The sequence below is a fragment of the Rhamphochromis sp. 'chilingali' genome (genome assembly GCF_963969265.1).
Source record: "Rhamphochromis sp. 'chilingali' genome assembly, chromosome: 3".
Lineage (NCBI taxonomy): Eukaryota > Metazoa > Chordata > Actinopteri > Cichliformes > Cichlidae > Rhamphochromis > Rhamphochromis sp. 'chilingali'.
Window position 1 is genome coordinate 22776619 of NC_137931.1, and position 23539 is coordinate 22800157.

At 42.1% G+C, this 23539-nt stretch overlaps 1 protein-coding gene across 1 annotated transcript; it reads right to left on the minus strand.

The window, feature by feature from the left end:
- Nucleotides 1–8832: 8832 nt before the first annotated feature.
- On the minus strand, nucleotides 8833–22271 carry fam171b (family with sequence similarity 171 member B). Its single transcript, XM_080878689.1, has 8 exons — nucleotides 21784–22271; nucleotides 20897–21130; nucleotides 19838–19930; nucleotides 18548–18706; nucleotides 16186–16356; nucleotides 15978–16094; nucleotides 15765–15888; nucleotides 8833–14495 (listed from the first exon to the last, which is right to left on the minus strand). The coding sequence occupies exons 1-8, from the start codon at nucleotides 21980–21982 to the stop codon at nucleotides 13175–13177; spliced, it is 2418 nt and encodes an 805-aa protein (XP_080734815.1). The 5' UTR covers nucleotides 21983–22271; the 3' UTR covers nucleotides 8833–13174.
- Nucleotides 22272–23539: the final 1268 nt, after the last annotated feature.

Sequence of the window (23539 nt, forward strand, 5' to 3'; positions counted from 1 at the left end):
AGAAAATCTGCAACTGTGTTTGACTTCTTTCCAAATGAATACAAATGCAAACAAATACAAATACAAACAGACTTAGTTTTAATAAACCTATATTTGCACTTGTTAATTTCCCAATACACCGAAGATTGGGGGGGGACAAAGTAACACCCCCTTGATTAATAATGTGACTAACCACATTTTGGAAAGCTTTCAGTTCAGTTTCATGAGCCATACTCAGATTACTGCCAGACCTGCTGAATCAATAAATCTGTTAAACGGAACCAGTCTGACAAAGTGAAACAGGCTAAAAGATCGCAAACAACAACACATCAGGCCATGATGCAAAGAAACGGCTGAGAAACAAAGTCAGTGACATCTGTCAGTTTAGGAAAGGTCACAAAGCCATTTCTGACTCCAGTGAACCACAGTGAGAGGCATACACACATAAAGAAAACTTGGGACAGTGCTGAAGCTTCCCAGGAGTGACCAGCCCACCAAAATTACTCCAAGGATGCATCGGCGACTCATCCAGGAGGTCACAAAAGAACTCAGAACAACAGCTAAAGAACTGCAGGCCTCACTAGTCTCAGCTAAGGTCAGAGTTCATGTTTCAACAGTGAGACAGAGACTGGGCAAAAATGGCCTCCATGCAAGAGTTCAAGGAGAAAACCACTGCTGACCAAAAAGATCGCAAAAGCTTGTCTCAGTCTCACATTTACTAAAAACATCTTGATGATCCCCAAGAAAATATTCTGTGGACTGATGAGACAAAAACTGAACTTTCTGGAAGGTTTAAGTCCCGTTACATCTGACATCAAACTAACAGCATTTCATAAAAAGAACATCACAGCAACAGTCAAACATGGTGGTGGTAGTGTGATGGGGCTGCTTTGCTGCTTCAGGACGACTTGCTGTAACTGATGGAACCTTGAATTCTGCTCTGAAGGAGGATGTCTGACCATCAGTTTATGCTCTGAAGCTCAAGAGCACTTGGGTTATACACAATGTTGGGTAAGTTACTTTAAATTAGTAACTTAGTTACATTACTAGCTACTTAAAAGTAACTCAGTTACTTCAAGTTACTCGTTACTTTCAAAGTAACTAGTTACTAGGGAAAGTAACTTTGGTTTTACTCAGAATTATCTTGTTAATGTGTTGCTTCCATAACTGGATACCCAGCAAGATTGCAGTCTTCTAGCTTGCTTACTTGCCACAAGTGCACTGTGCATATTTACACAAGAGAAATCCCACGCCTAGACCGTTGTTGACCACTGCCATGATTCTAGCCTACGTCACAGCGTCATGTGCGCTTTTTACATCCAACACAAAAACTGCAGTCGTGGTGCTTTCGATTGTACTCAGAACTCAGAAATTCTGCCTTCTGAATAGGAAGATGTAGGTAACACCAGGCTGCAGATGAGCTGCATACAGAGCTGGACTGGGACAGAAAATTGGCCCGGGCATTTTGACTAGAGACCGGCCCAACATTATAGGAATAATCATAAAGCCTTTGAATGAAAACAAACACTGTTGTGACAGTGATGTACACTGTTCTGATGGTATATATGCTTCAATCTATCAATCGTTTGTTGTAAGACTCAGATAATTATTTTTTAAAGCTAGATATTTTAAATGAGAATAAGAAAGAAAAGTATTTCTTTGTGCCCCCCTTTCCCTGTTAATGCCCTACCTGGCCCCCCCTGGCAACACTTTGCTAGACCCGCCCCTGCACAGTTACCAGCTGTCAGCTACCTAAAAAAGGATCCTGGGGTTATTTGTCTCTCAGAAACAGTTCATAACTTCCCTTCAACTCATTCATGTCACCTAAAAGGTAAACCTGTTTCTCCATCACAGCTCTGATGATCCAGTAAGGACATCTCCTGGTTACATCTTCATGTTTCCCTCTCACCCATAGCTGGACTGGCCATCGGGCATACCGGGCATTTGCCCGGTGGGCCGCTGGTGATTTTTTGTTTTTATGGGCCGATGGATTTTTTTTTTATTTTTTTTTTTTAGGAAGGGTATATATAATGAAAGGTGTTGGATTGGCCAGTTGGTCATGATCGACTCTGGGCTGGACCAATTACAGCCGAGGAGGCCGGATGCACCCGCCCCCTAGTTTAGCAATCACGTGATTTTCGCGCATTGCATGCCGGGAACTAGTGGCAAAATAATCCAAGTACCGCATCAAATGCAAGCATTTGCAGCACCGCAAAACGTTCATTCTCCGGTTCCAATACCTTCTTGTTTTTTCTTTGCCGCACAAAAATGGAATGTACAAAACGAAGGAGAACAATGCCGGTCCGTACAAAGACAGACTCGACGAAAAGACAAAGAAAAGATACGAGGAAAAAACTCAAAGGTGTGAAAGGGTCAGACCCTTACGAGCACACAGAGTGGACAAAAGACGTTAGCGTGCTGCCCAACTTTCACCACGCTCAGATTTATAATTATACAGTTCTTGGAGTGAGTGCATACACTCATGAAGTTCAGTAACTTCAGGTCACTGCAACAAGCCCAGGTACAGTTTACCGACGGATGGGTACAGGACCTTGAAATGCACCGTGTAGAACGAAAGACCATCGTACGTATCATAAGTTTACCAGTCTCACAAATCGTCGTCATAAATACACATTCCTTAACCGTTTATTAATATAACCTTTGAGCTCAACGGTAATTAATTAGTGGAAATAATTTCTGGTAGTATCACAGAAATGTAGCAGTGACAATAATACTGTATGCTGTAATCGCACTGGGCAATTAGTGATACAAAAAACCTGTTTTATCCTGTGAATAAAAGTATATGTTTTTGTCAATGTACCATAATAACAGAAGCGAAACACAATATTGTGTTAGCACAATTCACTATTTATGCACAATAAACACAATAAACAAAGGAGCATAGCGCGACAATTTATGTTCAGCGCCAGACTTGCTTGTAACCTATATCACCAATTATGTTAAGAAAAATGACGCATTAACTACTACAAAACTCTGACCTTTGTGGGAATGCTTGGAGCAGACTAACCTGTGAGCTGGAGTGTTCTGAGACGTTATATTTGGTATATCCAGACCATCCGTCGGCTCTTACTTCGGAAACATGGCTTAAAAAATTTCTCTTCAACGACGTAATCCGATAAAAAAAACAAAAAAAAAAACGATCTCTTTACCCGTCGGCTTCCTGTGGCTGTCATGCGACCGGCTGTTGCAGTTAATAATACAACAGCTTCTTGACATTTTTTGGGTTTCTTTTTATCGCTGTGTAACTGAGTTCAATTGAAAGCCTGCGTGCGCTAGTACCTCTTGCCACAAGTTCCCAGAATCCTTTGCGGTTTTTACCCCTGAATGACGTCACATTTTCAATCTTTATCCTGGTGGGCCGGTCTCTAGTTAAAATGCCCGGGCCGATTTTTTGACCCAGTCCAGCCTTGCTCTCACCAGATAACCAAACTGATATCATGACCAGCAGGTTAACAGCTGTGGCTCCAGCAAACATCAGCTGATACTAGAAATTAATATTAAATAAATTCTAACAACAGCTGATCAAGCTTAAACGTGCTGCTGTTGTTTAACGCTACATCCACTGGTTTCTTCTTTCTGGCGCAAAGTGGGCGATAAACAAACGAGAGAGAAAAGCTGATCAGCTGATCATTGATCAGTTTCATGATTGAAGTAGAAACAGGAGAGAAAGAGAGAAGAAGAGGCAGCTGTGCAGCGTAAACACAGAATAACTCCAGCTTTGTGTCTTTTTCATTGTAGCTGAAGTCCGGGACAAACTGCGTTCCTCTTCACCTCAATACGAAACGCGAAATATTTTCTCTGAAAACGAGACGATTCTGTTTTTTACAGGACGGCTGGCAACTCTAATAATTAACCTTATGAACAAAATAAAGTTCAACATCAGTAACATAGCACCACCCAGCTGTATAGAAACTCCGTCATGCTAGTACCCAGTTCGAAAAAGTCAGCATAACGAAAATAAACTCCACCTAAACTTGGTTCATATCTGACCCAGATGGACTGCAGGTCATAACTTCTTACCTGAAGTTCAGTTCACCTGACACTTGGACCGGCGGCCGCCTCGGGTCTCTCCTCTTGCCTCCCTTTTCCTTCATCCACCTGCTGGCCTCCACCATTTGCTAATGTTATTGAATCTGTGGAAGCTCCGCGATAGCCACCACACGAAGTAACGAGTAACGAGCCTATCTAAATCCCAGTAACGAGTAACGCGTTCCTGGTTTTGGCATAATAACTAGTTACCGTGCTCGTTACCACAATAATAACGTAGTTACTGTAACACGTTACTTAATAACACGCTAGTCCCTACACTGGTTATACAGCAGGACAATGATCTGAAAAGTCCACCTCAGAATGATTCAAAACCACAAAATTATGGTTTTGGAGTGGCAGAGTCAAAGTCTGGGCTTAAATTTAGATTTATCCTTTTTTTTTAATAAAACAAAAACAAAAAACCCAACTTATTTGCATATTTATTTCAAAAACTAAATACTTTTTAGTTTTTGCAAAACATCTTCCCATCACAAGGTAATGCTTAAATTCTTATCCAGCTCTGCTTTTAACATAATAAATCAGCAATATCTGTCACAGGTGGATCTAGAAGGGTGGCATGGGGTGGCATGTGCCACCCTAAAATGATCTTGTGCCACCCTAGTTTTGCATATGACAGTGTTGTTTATTAAAACAAGATAACATTGGGCCTAGCAACAGTTAACACTGAATGTAAATTCTAAAACTGAATATATTACATAGTGATACCCCCCCTCCCCCATTAACAAATGGTTCAGCCCACAGCACAGAAGCATTATTTCTTGTTCCAGAAGGAGTGGCTACATTTTTAGATAAATAGTTGTATATAACTTTATTGTTTAGAAAAGTTGTGCAGAAATTTTCAAAATTTACAACTTATATTTGCATTTCAAGTGGTGAAAATAATTTACTAAACATGTCTGTGGTTTTTACAGTAAAAAAAAATATAAGTACTACTAGGATTTTTGTTTTTTGTGTGATTTCAGATCAGTTGTGTTAATACTATATGTCAATGAAAAAATAACTGTAAATTCAGACGTGAGGCTGAGGTGAAAAGAATGATACAAGCAAGGAAAAAACCAAACACAAACAAAAGAACAATTTGAAGGTGAAATGCAAATGTCAAATCAAAAGTAGTCAAAAATGGCGAATTACATTTTGGACATCAGAGGGTTAACGCAACAAGTCATGAAAAATTAGGTTTAAATTTTTGTTCATGGCTGTGTAGATTTGTTACATTTTGTGTAAATTTAAGCATGCATCAATTAGATTTTTTCTAAGAAAAAAAGTTTGACACTTTACTTAGACATGTGTTTGTAAATGAACTGCCCCATGTTGTGTAGCTTTCTGGATTTTATACTTATTGGGCTACATATTTATTTATTATACAGGCTATACAGTGTATAAAAACCAAAAATTCACAAACTTTATGTAACTGAAATGTTTACTTGTGTTTGCTACAGAAAATAATTAAATTATAGGCTACATTTATATTAAACACGTATACATACTTCCTTTGAATCATTTTAACCATATGTAACACGTGCATTTGTGTGTGTGTGTGTGTGTGTGTGTGTGTGTGTTTTAAAGGCTTTGATTTGGCCACCCCATTTGATTTCCACGCCACCCTCGTGCCACCCTAAGAAAATTTCTCTAGATCAGCCCCTGATTTTATGACTGCTTGTGTTTTCCACTCAGGCTGCCGTTTATCTGCAATGACCCATCTGGCCACACGGGGGAGTCACTGCGCTGTAAAGCCAGGCGAACAGCTCAGTCCTGACTTCTTCATACTTTGCTTCCAAGCAGCCAGACTGTTAATAGTTTTTAAAATATGTTTCTGAAGTGCTCTTGCGCAACAGTTTTCCAGACTTTATGAAGGGCTTTCAAGGTGTTTCTCTGGAACCCTGGTAAGCGGTCAGCGGTGGGACCTTCCAGCGGAGGAGCCCAGCAGGAGTCTTGTTTCCATGACAACCGTGTCATTACCTAGCATGGATTGTGAAGCGGCTGCGGCTGCTACTTAGAGTTTTACCGACAAAAACGGGTATGCAAAAGGTCGCGGGTTGTTTAATCCAGCAGTTTGGCTCCAGAGAGGCTGTTTGTGATAGTAGCACTAACCGAGTAACGAACGTAGAGACGGACGTCACGCCAGCTGTGCTTTAACCTGGGAAATAAAAACAGGCTGTATACACGTGAATTTTACTTTATTTCAAACACACAAGTGGTAACAATCGAAGAATTAAGGTGTATGTGGAAGGTGATGGTGAAAAAGAATAAAATGAATGGCTGGAGGACCAATCCTGAGGAAACAAACAAACAAGTTTTTAAATTAAAGTATCAAATTCATTTTAAAAACTATGAGCATGTTTGTCTTTCTCATAAATTCATATTTTCTCCTTGTAAGTAGATCAGTTTTTCCTCCAACTTACACTTTGTTTCTCACAAATTTCCAAATTACAATTTCTTGTCTTGTAAATTTGTAAAAACAATTTTTTTGTAAATGTATTATTTTGTCCTCATAATTTACTTTTTTTTAATGTATCATTTTTACTCATAAATTTGCATGTTATTCATAAGTTTGTCATTTTCCATTTTTGTAAATTTATCATTCTCATAAATTAACAAATTTTAACTTGCTAACCAACATTTTCTTTTTAACCAATTTAACGGGTTTTGTTTTGTTTTGTTTTTTTAATGTCATTTTCCCCCATAAAATTTTCTAAAAGCCTTTTTTCCTATGAGTGTAAATTTTTTTAGTTCATAATTTTCTCGTTGTTTCCCCACAAATTTGCCATTTCTTCTTAAACTGTGCCATGAATGACAACATATACCAAATAAGTTGATCTATTCAAATGAAATTCAGCTCGTGGTTCTCCAAAGATTTATCTCTCTGTAGTTCTGCAGTTATAATAAACATAAGACTTTTTTTGAAATTGCCACATGGGGGTTAAAAGATGGCGTCTTTGTAGCACAGGGGGTGTTAACATCTTAGACATTCCTGTCATTTAGCTGTGTTAATCCTAACGTATTTCTAGAAGGTGTAGATGACAGTGTCCCAAACGTCATACTTGTACTCATGCTGCCAAGCCTAACCCTGAATGCCAGCACAACCATCAGTCCTGACTTGTCACATAGAAATAAATCATTAATTGTAAAGAGCTTCTGTACTCATATGAGAATTTTGTGCTGCTAACAGGAAACTCCAGGGTGGGAAGGCTAAATGAGCATGACTCTTAAATCAACCTTTTTAATCTTTATCATTTCAGGGTTTTACTGTGGAAAGTCAGACTACCCAGAGAACATGAATGTGAGTTACTTTCAGACTTTTGGTCGGTCAAAGATTGTAAAAACCTTTGAAACGTTTACTCACCCATGGGCATGAATCTCATGGTATTTGGGGGCTTTTAATGATTTCTTTGAACTGTTCTTTTTTTAGTGGTGGAAAAAGTTAATGTATGTTATATAATTCTATCTATAAAAGCTTTAAAAAACAAGAACTGTGTGCACAACTTTAATTTTATACATATACACTCCCATTAATTTGTGGCTTAATGTCTCTTAGCATGTTGGACCTCAACCAGACACTTTTGGTAGCCACCAACAAGCTTCTGGAATAATCCTGGCTCAGATCTAACAGCTCTTCTTGGCAGAATAGGAAGAATTCATTTAAATTGGGTGGTTTCTTGGCACAATCTAGGCTTTTAAGCTCAGTTCAAACATTTTCAACAGGGTTGAGGTCGGAGTTTTGGGAAGGCCATTCTAGAAGCTCAGTGTTAGCCTGCTTTATCTGTTCTGTAACCAGTTTTTATGTTTTTGGGATCATTGTCATGTTGGAACACCCAACTGTGTCCAAGTTTCAACCATCTAGCTGCTAATTTGAAGTGAAGAATTTGGAGTCCTCCCCCTTCATTATTCCAACCATTTTGTATAATGTATCATTACCACTGGCAGCAAAACGGCCTCCGATTCTACCACCACCATGCTTGACAGCTGGTACAGTGTTCTCAGGTTTGAAAGCCTCACCTTTACCAGTCATGATACTTTACAGTTTGGGTCTTCTTCCAGACCTTTAAAACATGGTGATAGATCTTAATAACAGCTGTACTTGCATACAGTGAGTTAAATGGATGATCTTGGAATCTGCAGTTGGCTCCAAAAAATATTCCCAACTTGGGTAAATCAACAATTCTCTTTCTTGGATCGTCACTTGGAGTTCCTTGAACTTTCCCATTGTTCTGAGTATTGGTCAATTCAATGAGTGCTGTCAAACAATCACTTTAATGCTGCAAAGAGCAATGACGAGTTACATTAAAGATTTAAGCTGTACAATCATTCCACCGTAGAAAAAGAACAGTTGAAAATCATTAAAAATTAGCATCACACGGCCTTTCAGGTGAAACTTTTCTGTGTAAAGTTTTACATATTAAAATCGAACATTAACCAAACTGTTATTTCATATTCTAAATTTTCACCTTAGTCAACTTCACATGCGCACACACATTTCAGCTCCACGTGGACTGTGTGGACCCGATCCTTTGGTAGTCCAACTCCTGCCCCTTGGATGGATATGTTGTTTACAACCCCCTGACTTTTAGAACCAGTGACAGGAAGACCTCCGCAAAGTCAGACTTCACTTCGAGGTGCTATCAGGCACTTCAGTTTCTTTAAACATCAGGAGATGAATCCTTAATCAAAATCAAGTAAAAAAAAGAAAAAGAAAAAAAAGACTTGAATCTGCAAGTATGAGATTTATTTTTGCTTGCAAAGTTGTATTTTTTCTGTATTTTACAACACAGCATTAATTAAAAAGCCATAAATTCTCACTGGTATCAACTAAGTTTATTAATTTGGTGCACAAAAAAGGCAAGACTAACAGCACTACCATCATTACAGAGGTAAAAACACAAGAGGTGTCCATTGGGGAAGAATCAGACGATTCGATAGTGAGATACACAAGGGGAACACTATACATGGAAATCAATACAAATCACGTTCAAAAACAGGAAGTGGCAGTGATTGGAGTTGTTGCGCTTGTCAAGAAGTACCAGCACAACGTGTTGACATACGACTCCTCGAGTGGCCGCTGAGGCTGGGGTGTACCGTGTTTTTTAAAGCTGATGACAAGCAGGAGAAAAATATTTTCAGCTGTAAGCGTACTGAATGATCAAGTGCTCAGTTTGTTGCTACATTTAAAATTACAAAGCTCAGGCTTTTTGTACAATCCTGTGGGGGGAAAACACTCAAAATCTGTTTCATTCAATCGGTGCATATCTCCACTTCTGGATGGTAGAAAAAAACAGCACAAATGATTTAAATCACTGTCACATCGTACATAAAATCTTTACTATATACATACAAAAGAGCACACGTGAATGTACAGAATGAAATCCAAAGAGTCGTAAAATGATGGAAGACTAATTATGGTAAAAGCTTTGCTGCACTGTTCTCTTTAAAAAGTGAATTTACTTGAAAATATTGCTATTTGAACCATTGTTTTTCACACTGTATCATGGTTCAACAGTTTTAAATGTTTTATTGTGGATATTTTTACCCACTTTTAGTGGGTTTTTACCCGACCTTCAGTGGGTACCCATATTTACCCACTGAAGATTTCTTGGAAACATGGATAAACCTGCCTTGTCCTGCCAGGTAGGAAAGGCATGAAAGAGTATGGTTGGCCTTTTTGTTCAATATTTCACTAAAATACTTCTTTGTATAAATATTAAGAGCGTAAGTACTCAGATTTATGCTACCAGTTGTCCTCTGAGCTCAATGCTAGCATGCTAATATGGTCACAATAGTTAAGCTTAACATGCTAAGCGAGTATATGTATATGCCTTGTAGGGCCGCAGACCAGTCAGCACGCCCCTTATAAAATGTGTATTCCCTGACTGGTTGGTGAGTGGTTGCTGGCTGTCGTTGTGTAAAATAGTTTGCAAAACAGGGTACTGCCTCAAAAACCTTGTTGCAATTGCTTTGGTCGCTAGCAGATTACTGCGGTCGTCTACAGTTTGCATGGAATTTGTCTGCAAACACTCACCAGTCAACCAATGAGTGGTAATGAAACATGAACAAGTGTAGCACCACCTAGAACATTTGCATTCAAAGTAAAAGCTGCTGAACCAACATATTTCAAAAGGCAACACTTTTACTGTAAAGGCAGTCTGTGCTCTATTCTTCACAGTTTTACTATCGCTTCGTGAGTAGTTGACAAGACATGAAGTGTTTGCAAACCAGGTGGAGACTTCCGTGCAAACTCTGTGCCAAATCGGCCCTCTATTTTGTTACAGCCAGCTTCACCTAGCAACAGTAACCTCCAACAACCTTTTGCTAATCTGGGAAAACACATTTTTCCATAGTGAACGGCAGTTACAAGGGGGTCACTGGTCTTAGCAATGGATTCCACAGCGACTGCCCACAACAAGCAAAAGATCCCCCAGTTCAAGACCAGGAGGAAATACCTTGTGGGTTGCATCAGGATGAGTATCCTGCCCAATCAAATGTGCAGCACTGCCCACTGTGGAAACCCTTAGTGAATAATGGGAGAGCTTAATGTAGTTTTCTTTTGGTTGGAGAATTTTTTTTTTCCTAGCAGCCTTCCAGTGCCAGGCAGTCGCCATCAGCTCTCTACGTCTTGTGTAAATGAGGCCTTAGTCATCTTATTTCAGCTAATATTTCTCATATTTGCTGGTTAGACACAAAGTACAACAGACATTATTATTAGTCTTGCAGGAACTGAACCGTTGAAAATTTGACCATGGACTGTTTAAAGGATGGACAAAGTCAAGCTAATGCAGGAGCGCCTTAAAGGTGCATTCTGATATCCAGCAGGGGGCGAGTCCTCTGACTGCAAAAAGACTTTGGGTCATATAAACCTTTACAGAAAACCGCCCACAGTTCCTAGTTGACAAGTTACAGACAAAGTTGCCAGTTTCAGAACATAGTCGTTCCAACCTCGTTTTAAAAATCTTAATACTGAGCAAGCAGTTTCTCATTCAAATCCACACCTTACACATCATAGCTGGTTTCAAACATCACAGTGTTTGAAACCAGCTGTGATGTTTGAAACCAGCTGGGGAAAACACTCATCCACTGAAGCACTTAACAGGCCAATGGATGATGCTCTGGTGGCTAGGTCCATCTTTTATACAGTCTATGACTTTGACTTTAAGATGATGCAGCGTGGAAATTTAAGGGTCAGCAAAGTTCTTACAAATCATCCTGAGAGGAACATTAATATACATGGCTATCCATCCAACCAAATGTCAGCCTTATAGTGAACCGGAGAGAAAAATACGTTTGTGATTGAAATAACTGTGATACAGTATCAGGAAACAATGAGCCTCTGTACACATTCTAACAGTAAACCACCAACAGTTGTTGAAATGGTTTACCAACGGACCAACGAGCTCACAGACCGCTACAATGGCATTGCCTTCTGTTGAGCTGCACTATATCAGTGTAGCAAAGAAGCGCTCTCTGGACCAAAAGAGGAGAACCATTATTATAAACTGAAGCGTTCATTCAAACCCAGATTTTTTTCCCTCCCTCTAGAAAATATAAACCTATGTTGATGCCTACTGTGTGAGTATATATATATATAAATAGATTTGGGCATGCAGGTACAGCTAAAAGCAGATCTCCAAGGCACCAATTGCACAATGCTGTCAAGAAATTAGTTTCAAAGGGTAATGCTGTACCCGAAAAGATGTTCAGGTATTAAGAAAAAAGTAAATCAAATCATAATTTATTGTCAAGCAACAGATTCTTTCAGTTACAGAGGACTTGCTATGCTTGTTACCATCTCCATGTTGTTATTCTTGGACTCTACTGCAGTAGCTTTGCATTATTCAAGGATCAAAATAATAAATATTCCTTATACTGAGCCCTGGAGTAGCCTATCTTAGACTATTTGTCTTCTAAATGGCTTCCACTAACAAACAGAGGATTTGAACAACAAGTGGGTGGGGCAAAGACAGCCCCACTCTCTGACATCATCCAGAGCCAACAGCAGAAAAAACTGTCTGAAAGCAAGTATTTAAAGTAGACTGAAGCCGGCACTTTTCCTTGCAGAGGTTACTTAGACATACACTGACCTCATCAATTAAAACCTAATAGGTAGCACAATAAGTCCACTTTGTCCACTGTGTGACAACAGCATATTTATAACAGTATCCCTCAAAGAAAAGTAGCAACTGTACCACTGATTGTTTCCAATAGTTAATCTAATTCTTTGGGCTCTTACGAATCCCGTTAAACAAGTCTTGACACGTTTTGTCATACAAATAAATGTGGACAACTGTAAATGGAAATAAATGGGAAAACAATTCAGTCTCTAAGTAATCTATGATGAATTGCTGTTAACGGTAAAATGCAAATATATTCATACGCACGGTGAAAACATTCATTTTCATGCATTCAAAAACAGATGTAGGCTAAAAACCTTAAACTTCAGACATGAACTTCAAAATGGCAGCTTTGCTTTGCTTTACAATGTACATCAAAATTTCAATCCAAAGGTTCTGGAGTCAGTCAAAAGTTGGAAAGCTGAAGCTCGTTTTCCTTTTACTTACACTCAGTTTAGTTAACAAATCCCAGAGCGTCATTTATGGTGGAATGAGGCAGTAGGATACAAAGCGAGATGCGAGTGCTGCGGACTGGGAAAGCTTCTTCGTCTTATTTAATATACAGCAGGCATTTATGGTGAGGATAAGTGCACTACACATTGACCTGTATCTGTGTCCATCCTGCAAACTCACCAGATTTTTTTTATACTAAATATCGAAACACACCACCTTTGCGTAACCCTATTTAACGATTACAGGCAGTAAGAAGGCACCCTCTATAATGCCAGAACCGGATACTGTGGGACATCGTGTTCACATGGACATCTGCTGTGAGGAATCTCGCTGGTGATCGTCAGATTTGGGAGAATGAGAGAACACGGTGCACAAACTCGTCTTAACAGCAGCTACATAACGTGACACAGATGCTGATTCATTTCTTGAGCTAGCTTATGCATTCTTTGGCAAAGTTGTACAATCACAGAACTCAACAACAACAATGCCTGTGTGAACACAAACTCATATGAATTACTTAATTTGGATTTTAACTGAAGCACTGATGGGTGGGGAAATGAACCTGAGAAGCTTTAGCTTCTCTTGGTCAGAGGTCTGCCCTCCCGGATGTGCTTGGCGCTCCTCTTTTCCGTCTTCCCCTTCTCCCTAACCTTCCTCAGGCGCCGGGGAGGTGGTGTACCTCTTGATTCACTGTCCTCCTGAGCGCTGGATGTATCCATCCCATCACGCTCTTCAGGAATATTCGGAATGGCCCCACTGCTCCCATCTAAAATGTTCCTCAGGGACGGGTCCTCTGGTGTGCAGGTAGCAGTGGTGCCGCTCTCACTGCTGCTCAGGTCCTGCTCTTCGCCGTACCGCCCGCCACGGCTGTGGTGCGGCAGGGAAGAAGCCCTGATAGAAGGTCGGTCACGCTCCGTCTCGCGGATGCTTTGCTGAGGCTCGTTCATGTCCACCCCTGAGTCCAGGCTGGTGTCGTTGCTGCTTGGCGGGCGGTGGTGGCTCTGGAGCTCAATGATGGAGTGGCGGACCTGCGCTGCTGGCTTCCCGTCTAAGGAGACAAACCAGGCTCTGGGGTGAGACGACAAGGACTTGCCACGTGTCAGCTCCAGCAAGGTGCGCTCTGAAATCCCCTGCAACTCACTGGGCACGCCGTGCCCGGTGTTGAAGCCCTCCATGCCAGCTGCCTCATTAAGAGTCCCAGGCACAGAGACGGAGGATTCAAGGAGGTTACTGTAGCGTCCCCACACACTGTTAGGGCCTTGCCCCTGAGGGGGCGTCTCCAGAGGCTGGGTATCATCTTGGCTACTCTGCTGTGGGCTGCTCCCACCTTGTGAGTGGTGGTGAGGAACTTTGGGTAGTGTCTGGGTGTAGCTGTCTTTACTTGCAGGCTCTGAGTGAGCATCATACTCACTTCCGTTGCGGGGGAAGGTGGCGGACTTGCAGCCTGGTAGCTGCTGCTCCTGAGCACTGAAGAGCTCGGGAGCGGGAATAATGGCCACTGGCTGGTTGTAGATATGGACCAGCTTATCCTGAAAGAAGTTGTCGCAGTTGATGTTGGCCCGGTTCTGCTCCGACTTCTCCCTTAATCGAGACACCTCCTCACTGTTGATGTAGTGAGGTGGCGGCTGAGGACCCTTCATCCGATCTGGAGTGATGTTCTCATAAAGCGGTGCCGTGGCACGAGTCCCTGGATCCTCCACATAGATGTTATAGTTGGCTTTGTGCCTTGGAGTAGATGACGGTTCGCACTGGATGCTGCAGGTGGCGAGGCTGTTGTCGCCAGATCGGAACAACAAGCCCTCTTCCATGTGGGTGGAGGTGGTTTGGTCTTTCTTTACAACCGTCAATTTGGAAAAACGTGCTCTCCTCCTCCTGGGCTCTCGATAAGAACCTCTGTACATGGGAGAAGCAAAAGTTAAGCAGGACAAGCTTTGGTCTACAGGCTTTTCAGACTCACTCAAAGAACCTTTAAAGTAGGAACTGTTTCACTATTTCATTACTAACAGCCTATCAAAGCTGAACACAGAGTACCACATTTACTTGTTAAGCAGCTCTTGAGAGTTAGCATAACTCTGGCAGAAGATATTGCTAAAGTTGCAACAAGCATTGTAATCTGTCTTTTTAGGTTTTCAGTCATCCAGGTCATACTAGTCTTAAGAGCTTGGTAGAAGGTGAGGGGTCCAGTTTGTTTAGTCACTCTTAAGACTAGCATTGCAATCCTTTCTGCTAATTGTGCACCTGCACTCTTCTACTTTAATCACGTATATTTTCCCAGTTTGACTGTGCCCTTGCAGCAACTTGATTCTTTTCTTTTTCAGCCATTCTGTTGCAGATTTGCTGCTGTGCTTCAGATCATTGTCCTGCTGCATGACCCAGTTTGGACCTTGTTCAGTCTTTTATAATTGTACTTTAACATGCTGATACAGTGCTATGGTGCAGAGTTAAGATAACTGATATGGTGGAGTTGCAACAAGCATGGCAATCATTTCTCCTAGTGCTGCAGCTGCACAGTCTTCTGATCCACTTTACTGATAAAAAGCATGCATAGTTTACCATTTTTACTAAAAATGCTTGAATAATCTAGCAATTTTTTGCAGCGATATATAGGGAAGGCTAAGCTAAGGCTACAGCTAGCAGCTTTAGCCTAGCCTTCTCTGTATGAAAGGTGTCAGAACAGAAGCTAACAAAGTTCTGTTTTAATTAGAAATTTTTGAGCCCAAAAATTGTCTTTAGTTTATATAGCAAATTTATATCTGTTCCAAACAACTGTTAACTGTTTCCTTGATTACTAAAAACTGCCATATTGAGCCATATTGTTTGAGCCCTAATTTAAAGTGACATTGTAACCAGTTAGGCCAAAGAGAAATTTACTGATACTGTTAAAGGCCTGTGAAAATCTAAGCACAACCCATAGCAGAAATAACTTGAAGTAATTATTTCTGTATGGCTTTATCATTTTCTGAGATTGTTAGGAATTTTCTGTATGCAAAGTCGCAGGCAAATCTGAAGAATAAAACTGCTATGATGATTTCTTTAGAGATGCATTAGAAGGCAATCTTGAAGCTATGGATGCACTCTTAGATCACACCTTTTTAATCTGCCTCTTGTTGATCAGCATTGCATATATTGTCAATTGAAAACATTTCTAGAAGGGTTTCTTACCCACAGTGGCACAAGAGCAGGGACAGAAATCCGATCACTATGGCCAGAGTTCCACCCAGTATTCCTACCAACAGGTAGGTATGGTAAGATAGAAAATCCAAAGAGTTTGCATGTCCCAGATAATCTAAAAGGATAAATGTATAAGAAGGTGTGAAACAGGTCTAAACAAAAATAGCATTCACATGTGTTAATGAAGGTCAATGAGGTATCTACCTCTTGATGAAGGCAGAGGGGCGGCGATCCAGTAGCCCAGATGGGAAGCGGTGTAGGTCCAAACCAGCTCATTTCCAACCGTTTTAACTATTCCCAGACCATGATTCTCCCAGCCACCTTCAAACAGCAAGGAAAATAGCATGAGAGGAAATTTCTTTTAAGTCTTTTTCTTGTAATTCAGCTGCTCTGCTGCTATTTGCATTGCTACCTGTCTTCTGGTTGAAGGCCCAGGCTGGCACAGTATCAGAGGCCCTGAGGTGTGTGTGGTGGCCCAGCGGCAGACTGATCTGGATGGGTCCTCGAACCTGTATCTCCTCGCCACCGGAGTACAGCAGGACGCTGATGGCTGCCACGGCTTTCAGATCAAAACTTCTGAAAACTGCAAAACAGTCCATGCCAGGAATGTAAATGGTAAAGCATATTGTTTGGGTACCTCAATAAAAAAGTCATCCATCCATCTCCAAAGCCACACTTTCCAGTTCCTACTGGGGAATGCTGAAACAATCCCAGGCCAGACGAGATATATAATCTCTCCAGCAGGTTCTGGGTCTACCCCAGGATCTCCTTCTAGTTGGGTGTTCCTGGAAAACCTCCAAAGACAGGCACCCAAGAAGCATCCTAACCAGATACCCAAACCACCTAAAGTTCCTCACCCTATCCCTGAGGCTGAGCCAAACCACCCTACTGAGGAAGCTTACCTCAGCCCCTTGCACTTTGAATCACCTTGTTGTTGAATTGTGCTATACAAATAAATTTGCCTTGCCTTGCCTTGTATTCACGACTAATGTTCCCTCTAAGCTGCGCACGTGTGCAATTGCCCACTGCTGGCACGGTCTCTGCGCACAGAAAATCTGCGTTGTGCACAAAAAAAAATCTAACCTTAATTGAAATTGAAATTAAAATTTCAACAATTCTGTTTTGCAGTGTTAGTCAGTACGCGACTGGCTGCTCCAGTATGGGATTAGAACGATGCCACCGTATCCCATAGTCCAGCCAATAATGCGATTCACATTCGTATATACGCAGCTAATCAACGTCGTTGACAGGCTACGACAGCGTCCTTATGTGCCGACACCGGTGTTTTAGCTAGCGAAGCAGCGTGGCTGATGTGGAGTGAAGCCACGTTAATGACAACGTGTACAACCATTGGAGATGTGAGCAGGACTGACGGAACAACTGACGGGAAAAGTGTTGACTTTATACCAGTTTTTAAATTGTGTTGATAGGCCACGTAAAACCAGAGTTATGATAAAAAAATATATGCAATGTTTGTTTTCTTCCTGAATACTATCGTTGTTTATATTTACTGCGGGAAGAAACGTTCTATAAGAAAAAACACTCGAAGTACGGAAGCACTCTCCGCCTGTGAGCAAAAACAAAACCAAAAACACCCCACCTTTTCCTATTGGTCGAAAAAAGTACCATGTCGACCAATCAAAAAATGATATGGCAAGTTGTTAAGAAACGGATGGAAGTTTTAGGAGTGACGGCGGTGTTTTGAGATGTGAGAGATTTGCGACATAGCGCAAATCTTATGTCGTTAGTGTGTAGTGTAGTCAATAGTTTTGTTGTGTGTCAGAACAATGAGGCGACTGCTGAATGTTACAGGTGTTACAGGAGTGATACATCTCCTGTTGTCAGGCCTGCAGGTATCAGGCTGTTGTTTTCCTTGATGCGGACAGAAATTATTTTTGGAGTGGCACAAATAATTTGTATGGCATCAAATTTGATGCCAAACAGCTGATTATGCTGTAAATAGTTTGAAATGTTTATTTAAAAAAAACACCTTGGCTGCATTTTTAAAAAAATAGCTGCAAAAAACTTCATTGTTTGCAAAACTCAGTTACTTTTTTGAAGAAGTAACTATATAATTAATTGCGCAACATTGGTCATTATATATTGTATTTTGCAGACAGAGTTACAGGACTCTCTCCCAGACCACAGACTCATACTCATAATACAACTCAGAGCTTTATAAAAAAAAAAAAAAGAAGAAATTTGTGTTTTCAAAATTTGAGTTCAAGTTAGTTTTACTTCCAATAGTGTTAACATCCTACACAGGTCAATGACTACATTTTTGTTTTACATTTTCATTGTAAGTGGGCTAAAGCAGTTAATTAAAAGTAGTCTAACATAAATGTAAATGCTGTAATTTAATAAACCATGTAACTTGGATGGATTCAATGCTGGCATGACCACAGTCGTCTGCTGTTGCTCACAGTGGTCCAAGTGTCCGCTCAGGGAGTGTGTGTGTTCGCTCAGACACATGGAAAATTAGAGGGAACATTGTTCACGACCTTACTTTTTCATTCTTTACCTAGATTTCATGACCAGAGGTAAAGGTTGGGATGTAGATGGAGCAGTAGATCAAAACCTGAACCACCCTAACCCACTACTGACAAGGAGTGTGAGCTGGGTGTGTGGACCCTTCAGCACCACAGACTGGTTTCTGGGACGTGGAACATCATTTTTCAAAGGCATGATTGATCTCTTTCATTCTGTACCTCTTTAACTGGACCAAATGTCATTGTGACGTTTAAAAAATCTGATCAGGAAATGTTTTTCTTTACCTGATTTGTTGCTGATGAAGCCCGGCGTGCAGTTGGTGCAGTCCTTCGCCAGGTGGGGATGTGGTACAGTCAGGTACGCCATCACCGAAGAGATGTTGGTCTTATCCGGGATCGTGAGAATGTTCTTTGGGAACTTCACCATCGGCTGGGATGAGCTGTCTGTGAAAACAAAATGGCAGGTTATCAGTAGGAATTTGGGCACATGTGCTTTTTAAGTCGATTCAGCCTTCTGCACATTTGTTACACATCTGCAAGCCGCTTTGCAAACCACTTCCACAACAGCTCCTCCTTTTAAAGGTGTAATTGAATCTTCTCTTTACTCAAATAATCTTTACAAGTGACTTTAGTTGAACTAAAGTCACTTGTAAAGTAGCCACATACAGCTCAGTTTGGTCTGCTGTTTCAATCTATCGATTTAACTGTGAAGCAAACTAGCTAAAATGAACCCTCACTGGGTAGTTGATCTTACAGTCAGTATGTTCACTTTACTAATGAAAGTCTTTTCAATGTAAAGAAGAGGGGCCCTGCCATCTACCCACTGGGTTGCTGTACACAGTGACAGAACACAAGTACATTAAAAACTGACTAAACTAAGAGCAGCCTGTGTGCAGAAAAGCAGTTTGTTTAGTTTTCTGCAGTCTGAAATCTGAGTTAGGAGTTAGCCTTAAGCAGCTTCACTACATTCATTTTAGAGAGGGAGGCATGTGTCACAGAGTTTAAATACCTGGAGTCAACCATCCCAAAGTAACAGGTGGTGAACAAGAGAGTACAGGCAGGGTGGAGCGGTTGGAGACGAGTGACAGAGGGCAGCAAGAATGGAAAGGAAAGTTAAGAATATGGTTAATGGTTTGGACACAGTGGTGCTGACAAAAAGACAGGACACTGGGAGTAACCAAGGGAGACAAAAGTAGAAATGAGTACATCAGAGGGACGGTTTACTCTGGATATATTTTTACTGCTGTGCAGTAAGGCTGATGCACCAAACCAGGAACAGCAGCGCAGTGTTTGCAAACTATCCAGAGGGCTGAATCGTACCTCTGGGCAGACCGATTCCAGCCTCTGAAGCCACATGTTTAGACACCTCTGGTTTCATCTCAGTGTCTCTGCCAAGTGTGTCCACTTTACACTGTCAAACACACTCAAAAGCCTACTTAAAGCAGTGTAAATTGAATACTAAAAGCCTAAACACAGTGTGTGTGTGTGTGTGTGTGTGTGTGTGTGTGTGTGTGTGTGTGTGTGTGTGTGTGTGTGTGTGTGTGTGTGTGTGTGTGTGTGAGAGAAGGAACTCACCAGGTACCTTCCCGGTGATGAGCACGGAGTCTTCATACAGCCAGATGTTCCCCTGACTGTGAGGCAGCAGCAGCAACGTGACAGAGGAGAAAACTGCCAGAGAACAAAGAGAAAGATCAGGAGCCAATCACAAGTACAGAAGAACAACAACGATCTGTCAGGTTTTCATGACCTATAACATCTGCTGGTGTGTTTGTTTGTTGGTTTGGTAGCTTGTAGAGCTACAAATCCAACAGCAGAGGGCGTCCAAACATTGGAGCACAGCAGAGTTCAGCTGTCTGGCTCAGCACCACAAAAGGGAGGCGTCTCTGCTAATGCAACTGTTCCCCCCACCCTTCCTGCATTTTCTCCTCCATAACACCTGCTCCCCACTTCCCTTTGAATCACCACCTGCTCCCTTGCCCCTTCTCCACACTAAGGCCAGCAGAATAAAAACATCCCCACCACCCCCCTGCTCTGGCAGGACAAAGACACTTTGCTGAGACAAGCATAGGTCTCATGCCGGCCTGAGGCAGACACCTCGACTCCAAGAGCGATCGATGAGGCGAGCACAGGACGCCACGCTCAGTTACACTCGACTGGGAACATAAATCGCCTCATCGTGGACAAACCTCAGAGACAAGTTGTGTGTTGTCGCTGACACTTCATTAATCTATAATGACAATGAATAATGGAGGCGAGTGTGTTTGTGTGTGTCTGAGTGTGTGGGAACTGTGCTAGCAATACTGTAAGCTCCACAGTCTTGTTTTTGGGTTTTTTACGTCAGCTTTTAAAAAATTATTTACTGGTTTGGTCATTTTTAGGTTGGCAGTGAGCCCACTTTCTGAATTCTGTCTCTAAAGCACTTTAGACCAATAACAATACTCACCAATACCAGTACCGATATACCAATATTGGTATTGGTAATATCTGCCCTGTATTTACTTGGTAATTGAAAATTAAAATTATTTAATAAAATTCAGTGGGCTACATACTGAACTTTGAGGATAGAAATAAAGTATTGATCCAGTACTGATATCAGTAATTGTTTCGATCTGCCCACCTCTGCTGGTTACTCACTTGGTCTCTTATTGGTGCTCCAGGGGAGCAGGCTGGGCACGTAGCCTCCCATGCTGCCCAGCAGGGTCAGACCGAGGCCCGGGCTGTACGGCACCCAGAGCAGAACCTCCCCCATCTCCCCGGTCTGGGCAGAAGTCCTCAAGGTGTGGTTGACGTAGACGTCCACCGAAGCCCCCGACAGGGGCTGGCGGGTCACCAGATCTCTCACCAGGACCTTCAGGGCAAACTGAGGCTCTGCAAAGAAGATGCCAGAGGAAAAAGAGGAGATCTGGGTTGCACGTGTCCCTCCTGCGTGCTCCGTAACCTTTCTCTCGCCATGAAAAAGTGATGAGGCGAGCACTTCTGCGGGGAGGGTGGAAAAATACATCCAGGAACCGAACGACAGCACAGAAGAGATGCAGTCTGACTTTTAAATACGAGCTTCCAGATAAACAATGCACTGTTTGCTGTTATTGACGGACACACACACACAGCCTCAGCTGTCCTTTGTGTGTTCACTAGGGACAGGATGTAAACACAGACTTTACTTACTGTATCAGCAGAGCAGCACAGGATTACCACACTCCCCTCCCTCCCTGTCTCCCATTAAGACATCACCTGCTCAGGCCAAAAAGATAAAAGCCTAATCCTCCACACCTCCATATTCCTCCTATTAATCCTATTACACTGGACTGTCTGATTCCAGTCCAGCAGTGTATCAGTGCGCTCCTGATTTCCTAATTTATTGCAGAAAGCCCCCTTTATTAACGCACCTGCACCATCAGTCATGCCCCACTGTTTCCTCTGCAGCTGATTTCCATTTTCAGTAACAATGACATCCCCCTCCTCCATCATCCACCCCCCTCCATCCTCCAGCAAACACCCCCTTCCTCTTTGTTTATGTTTACCTGCTGATAGAGCCGAGAGGGTGGCGGCTCGGCTCGAGGCGGCGGTGTAGGTGCCGGACGGGTCTCCGGCCCCGGCCGTGAGGCCGCCGCCCTCCTCCAGTGCCGCTGCTGCCCTCGCCGCCCCATCCAGGCAGGAGATCAGCAGCAGCGACGGCAAGAAGAGGAGCAGCGGCGGTGGGTGGCGTTCAGCGGCGGGCATGGCGAGAGGGGGAGCAGGCTCAAAGACATAACGGACCGCGAGGAATCGAGCTCTGGAGCGGGGAGCGCGATCACCGAGGCCTCGTCCCTCCCTCCCTCCGTCTGTGTGTCTGTCAGGGTTCCTGTGATGCCGGTGCCGAAAGAAGGAGGAGGCACCCCGCGGAGAGGAGATGCACTGGTGCTGAGGCTGGGCGTGTGGGGCCGAAGATCGTCTATATAAACCGCGATGTCTCACTCTGTTAGAGGAATGCGTGCGGTAATCGAGATTAAGCAAAATGAGGGCGTGTATCAGTAAACATACCCGGAGCAGAAGCACTGCCGCTGTTTTCTAACGTTTCATGGATGTTACTGTTTGACAAGAGTCTCTGCTGTCCGCGGGAAAAGTGTCAGAGTGAGCGCTCCTCTCTCTGCGTCATCTCTGATGAGACCCAACATGCTGTTACATCATCGGGGTCTGCGCGGCCCTCTGTCGGTAAACTGGGGACTCAACACTTCGGATCATACAGGGAATTCTTTATACTTTGCTATGTACATCTTTAAATAAATCACGTTTTTAAACATACATGTAAATACAGTAAATAAGGCAAACTCTCTTAGGCAGCTTTCTTGTCATGTCTTTAAGTCGTCTTCAGGAATAGTTCTCCAGGCTTCTTGAAGGACATTCAAAGCTCTTCTTTGGGTGTTTCTACCTTTAGATGATTTTCATAATTTTCATACCTCAGCCTTTTCTCTCCGTTTCCCTTCCTTAAGAATGGCTTGTTGACAGCCACTGAGACCATGTCTGATGAGGAACAATAGATGATCAGCTGAAGGTCCAGATGAATCTATCAGGTCCTGTGTCAGATTCTTTACTCTTTCTATAAGGACATGACTTGTGTTCTTTTTTGTATTTTTCATAGATTCAAAGAAATTGGAACAAATGATGTGTTTTTGTTACAGGCTGCTTAAAAAAGTGCCTAAAGATGTGTAGAAACAACACTGGCTCATCCCGTGACTTAGGAGCCTTTTTATGCTTGAGTGATAAGTGGCATAACAAAAACGACTGAAAATGAGTGAAAAAGCAGCAAATGCACAAATAAACACAGTAAAAGATCTTCAGAAAGCTGGAGAACTACTGCTCAAGAGCACTTTGAAAACTGACCAGAAAGTTGAACTCCTTGAAAGCAAAATATAAAGAAATGAGGGGCGGCTGATGAAATCAAAAGTTGAATTCAAATATAAGTGAAAATCTGAACCTGTGAAAACCTGGGTGATGAATTTCCATGACTTTCTTGAAATATCATCAACAGTTCAATAATTTCTGTATTTCTCTTGTTATATTTGGGTCGGGTTTTTTTGTGCTTTTTTGCTTTTTAAATAAATTAAAGGCTGTTGCCTGTTTTTAATTCAAGTGTTTGCCGTGTTCCTTAGTGTTGGTAAGTCCTTCAACTGGGTGTAAGATCATAAAAATTATTATAGGAGTGAACCCACTGTCAGTATCACCCTGCACTGTAGTGGTCTTGATTCATTACTCCATGGCATCAGCCTCAGAAATCTGATGAGAAGCTCTCTCTGAAAG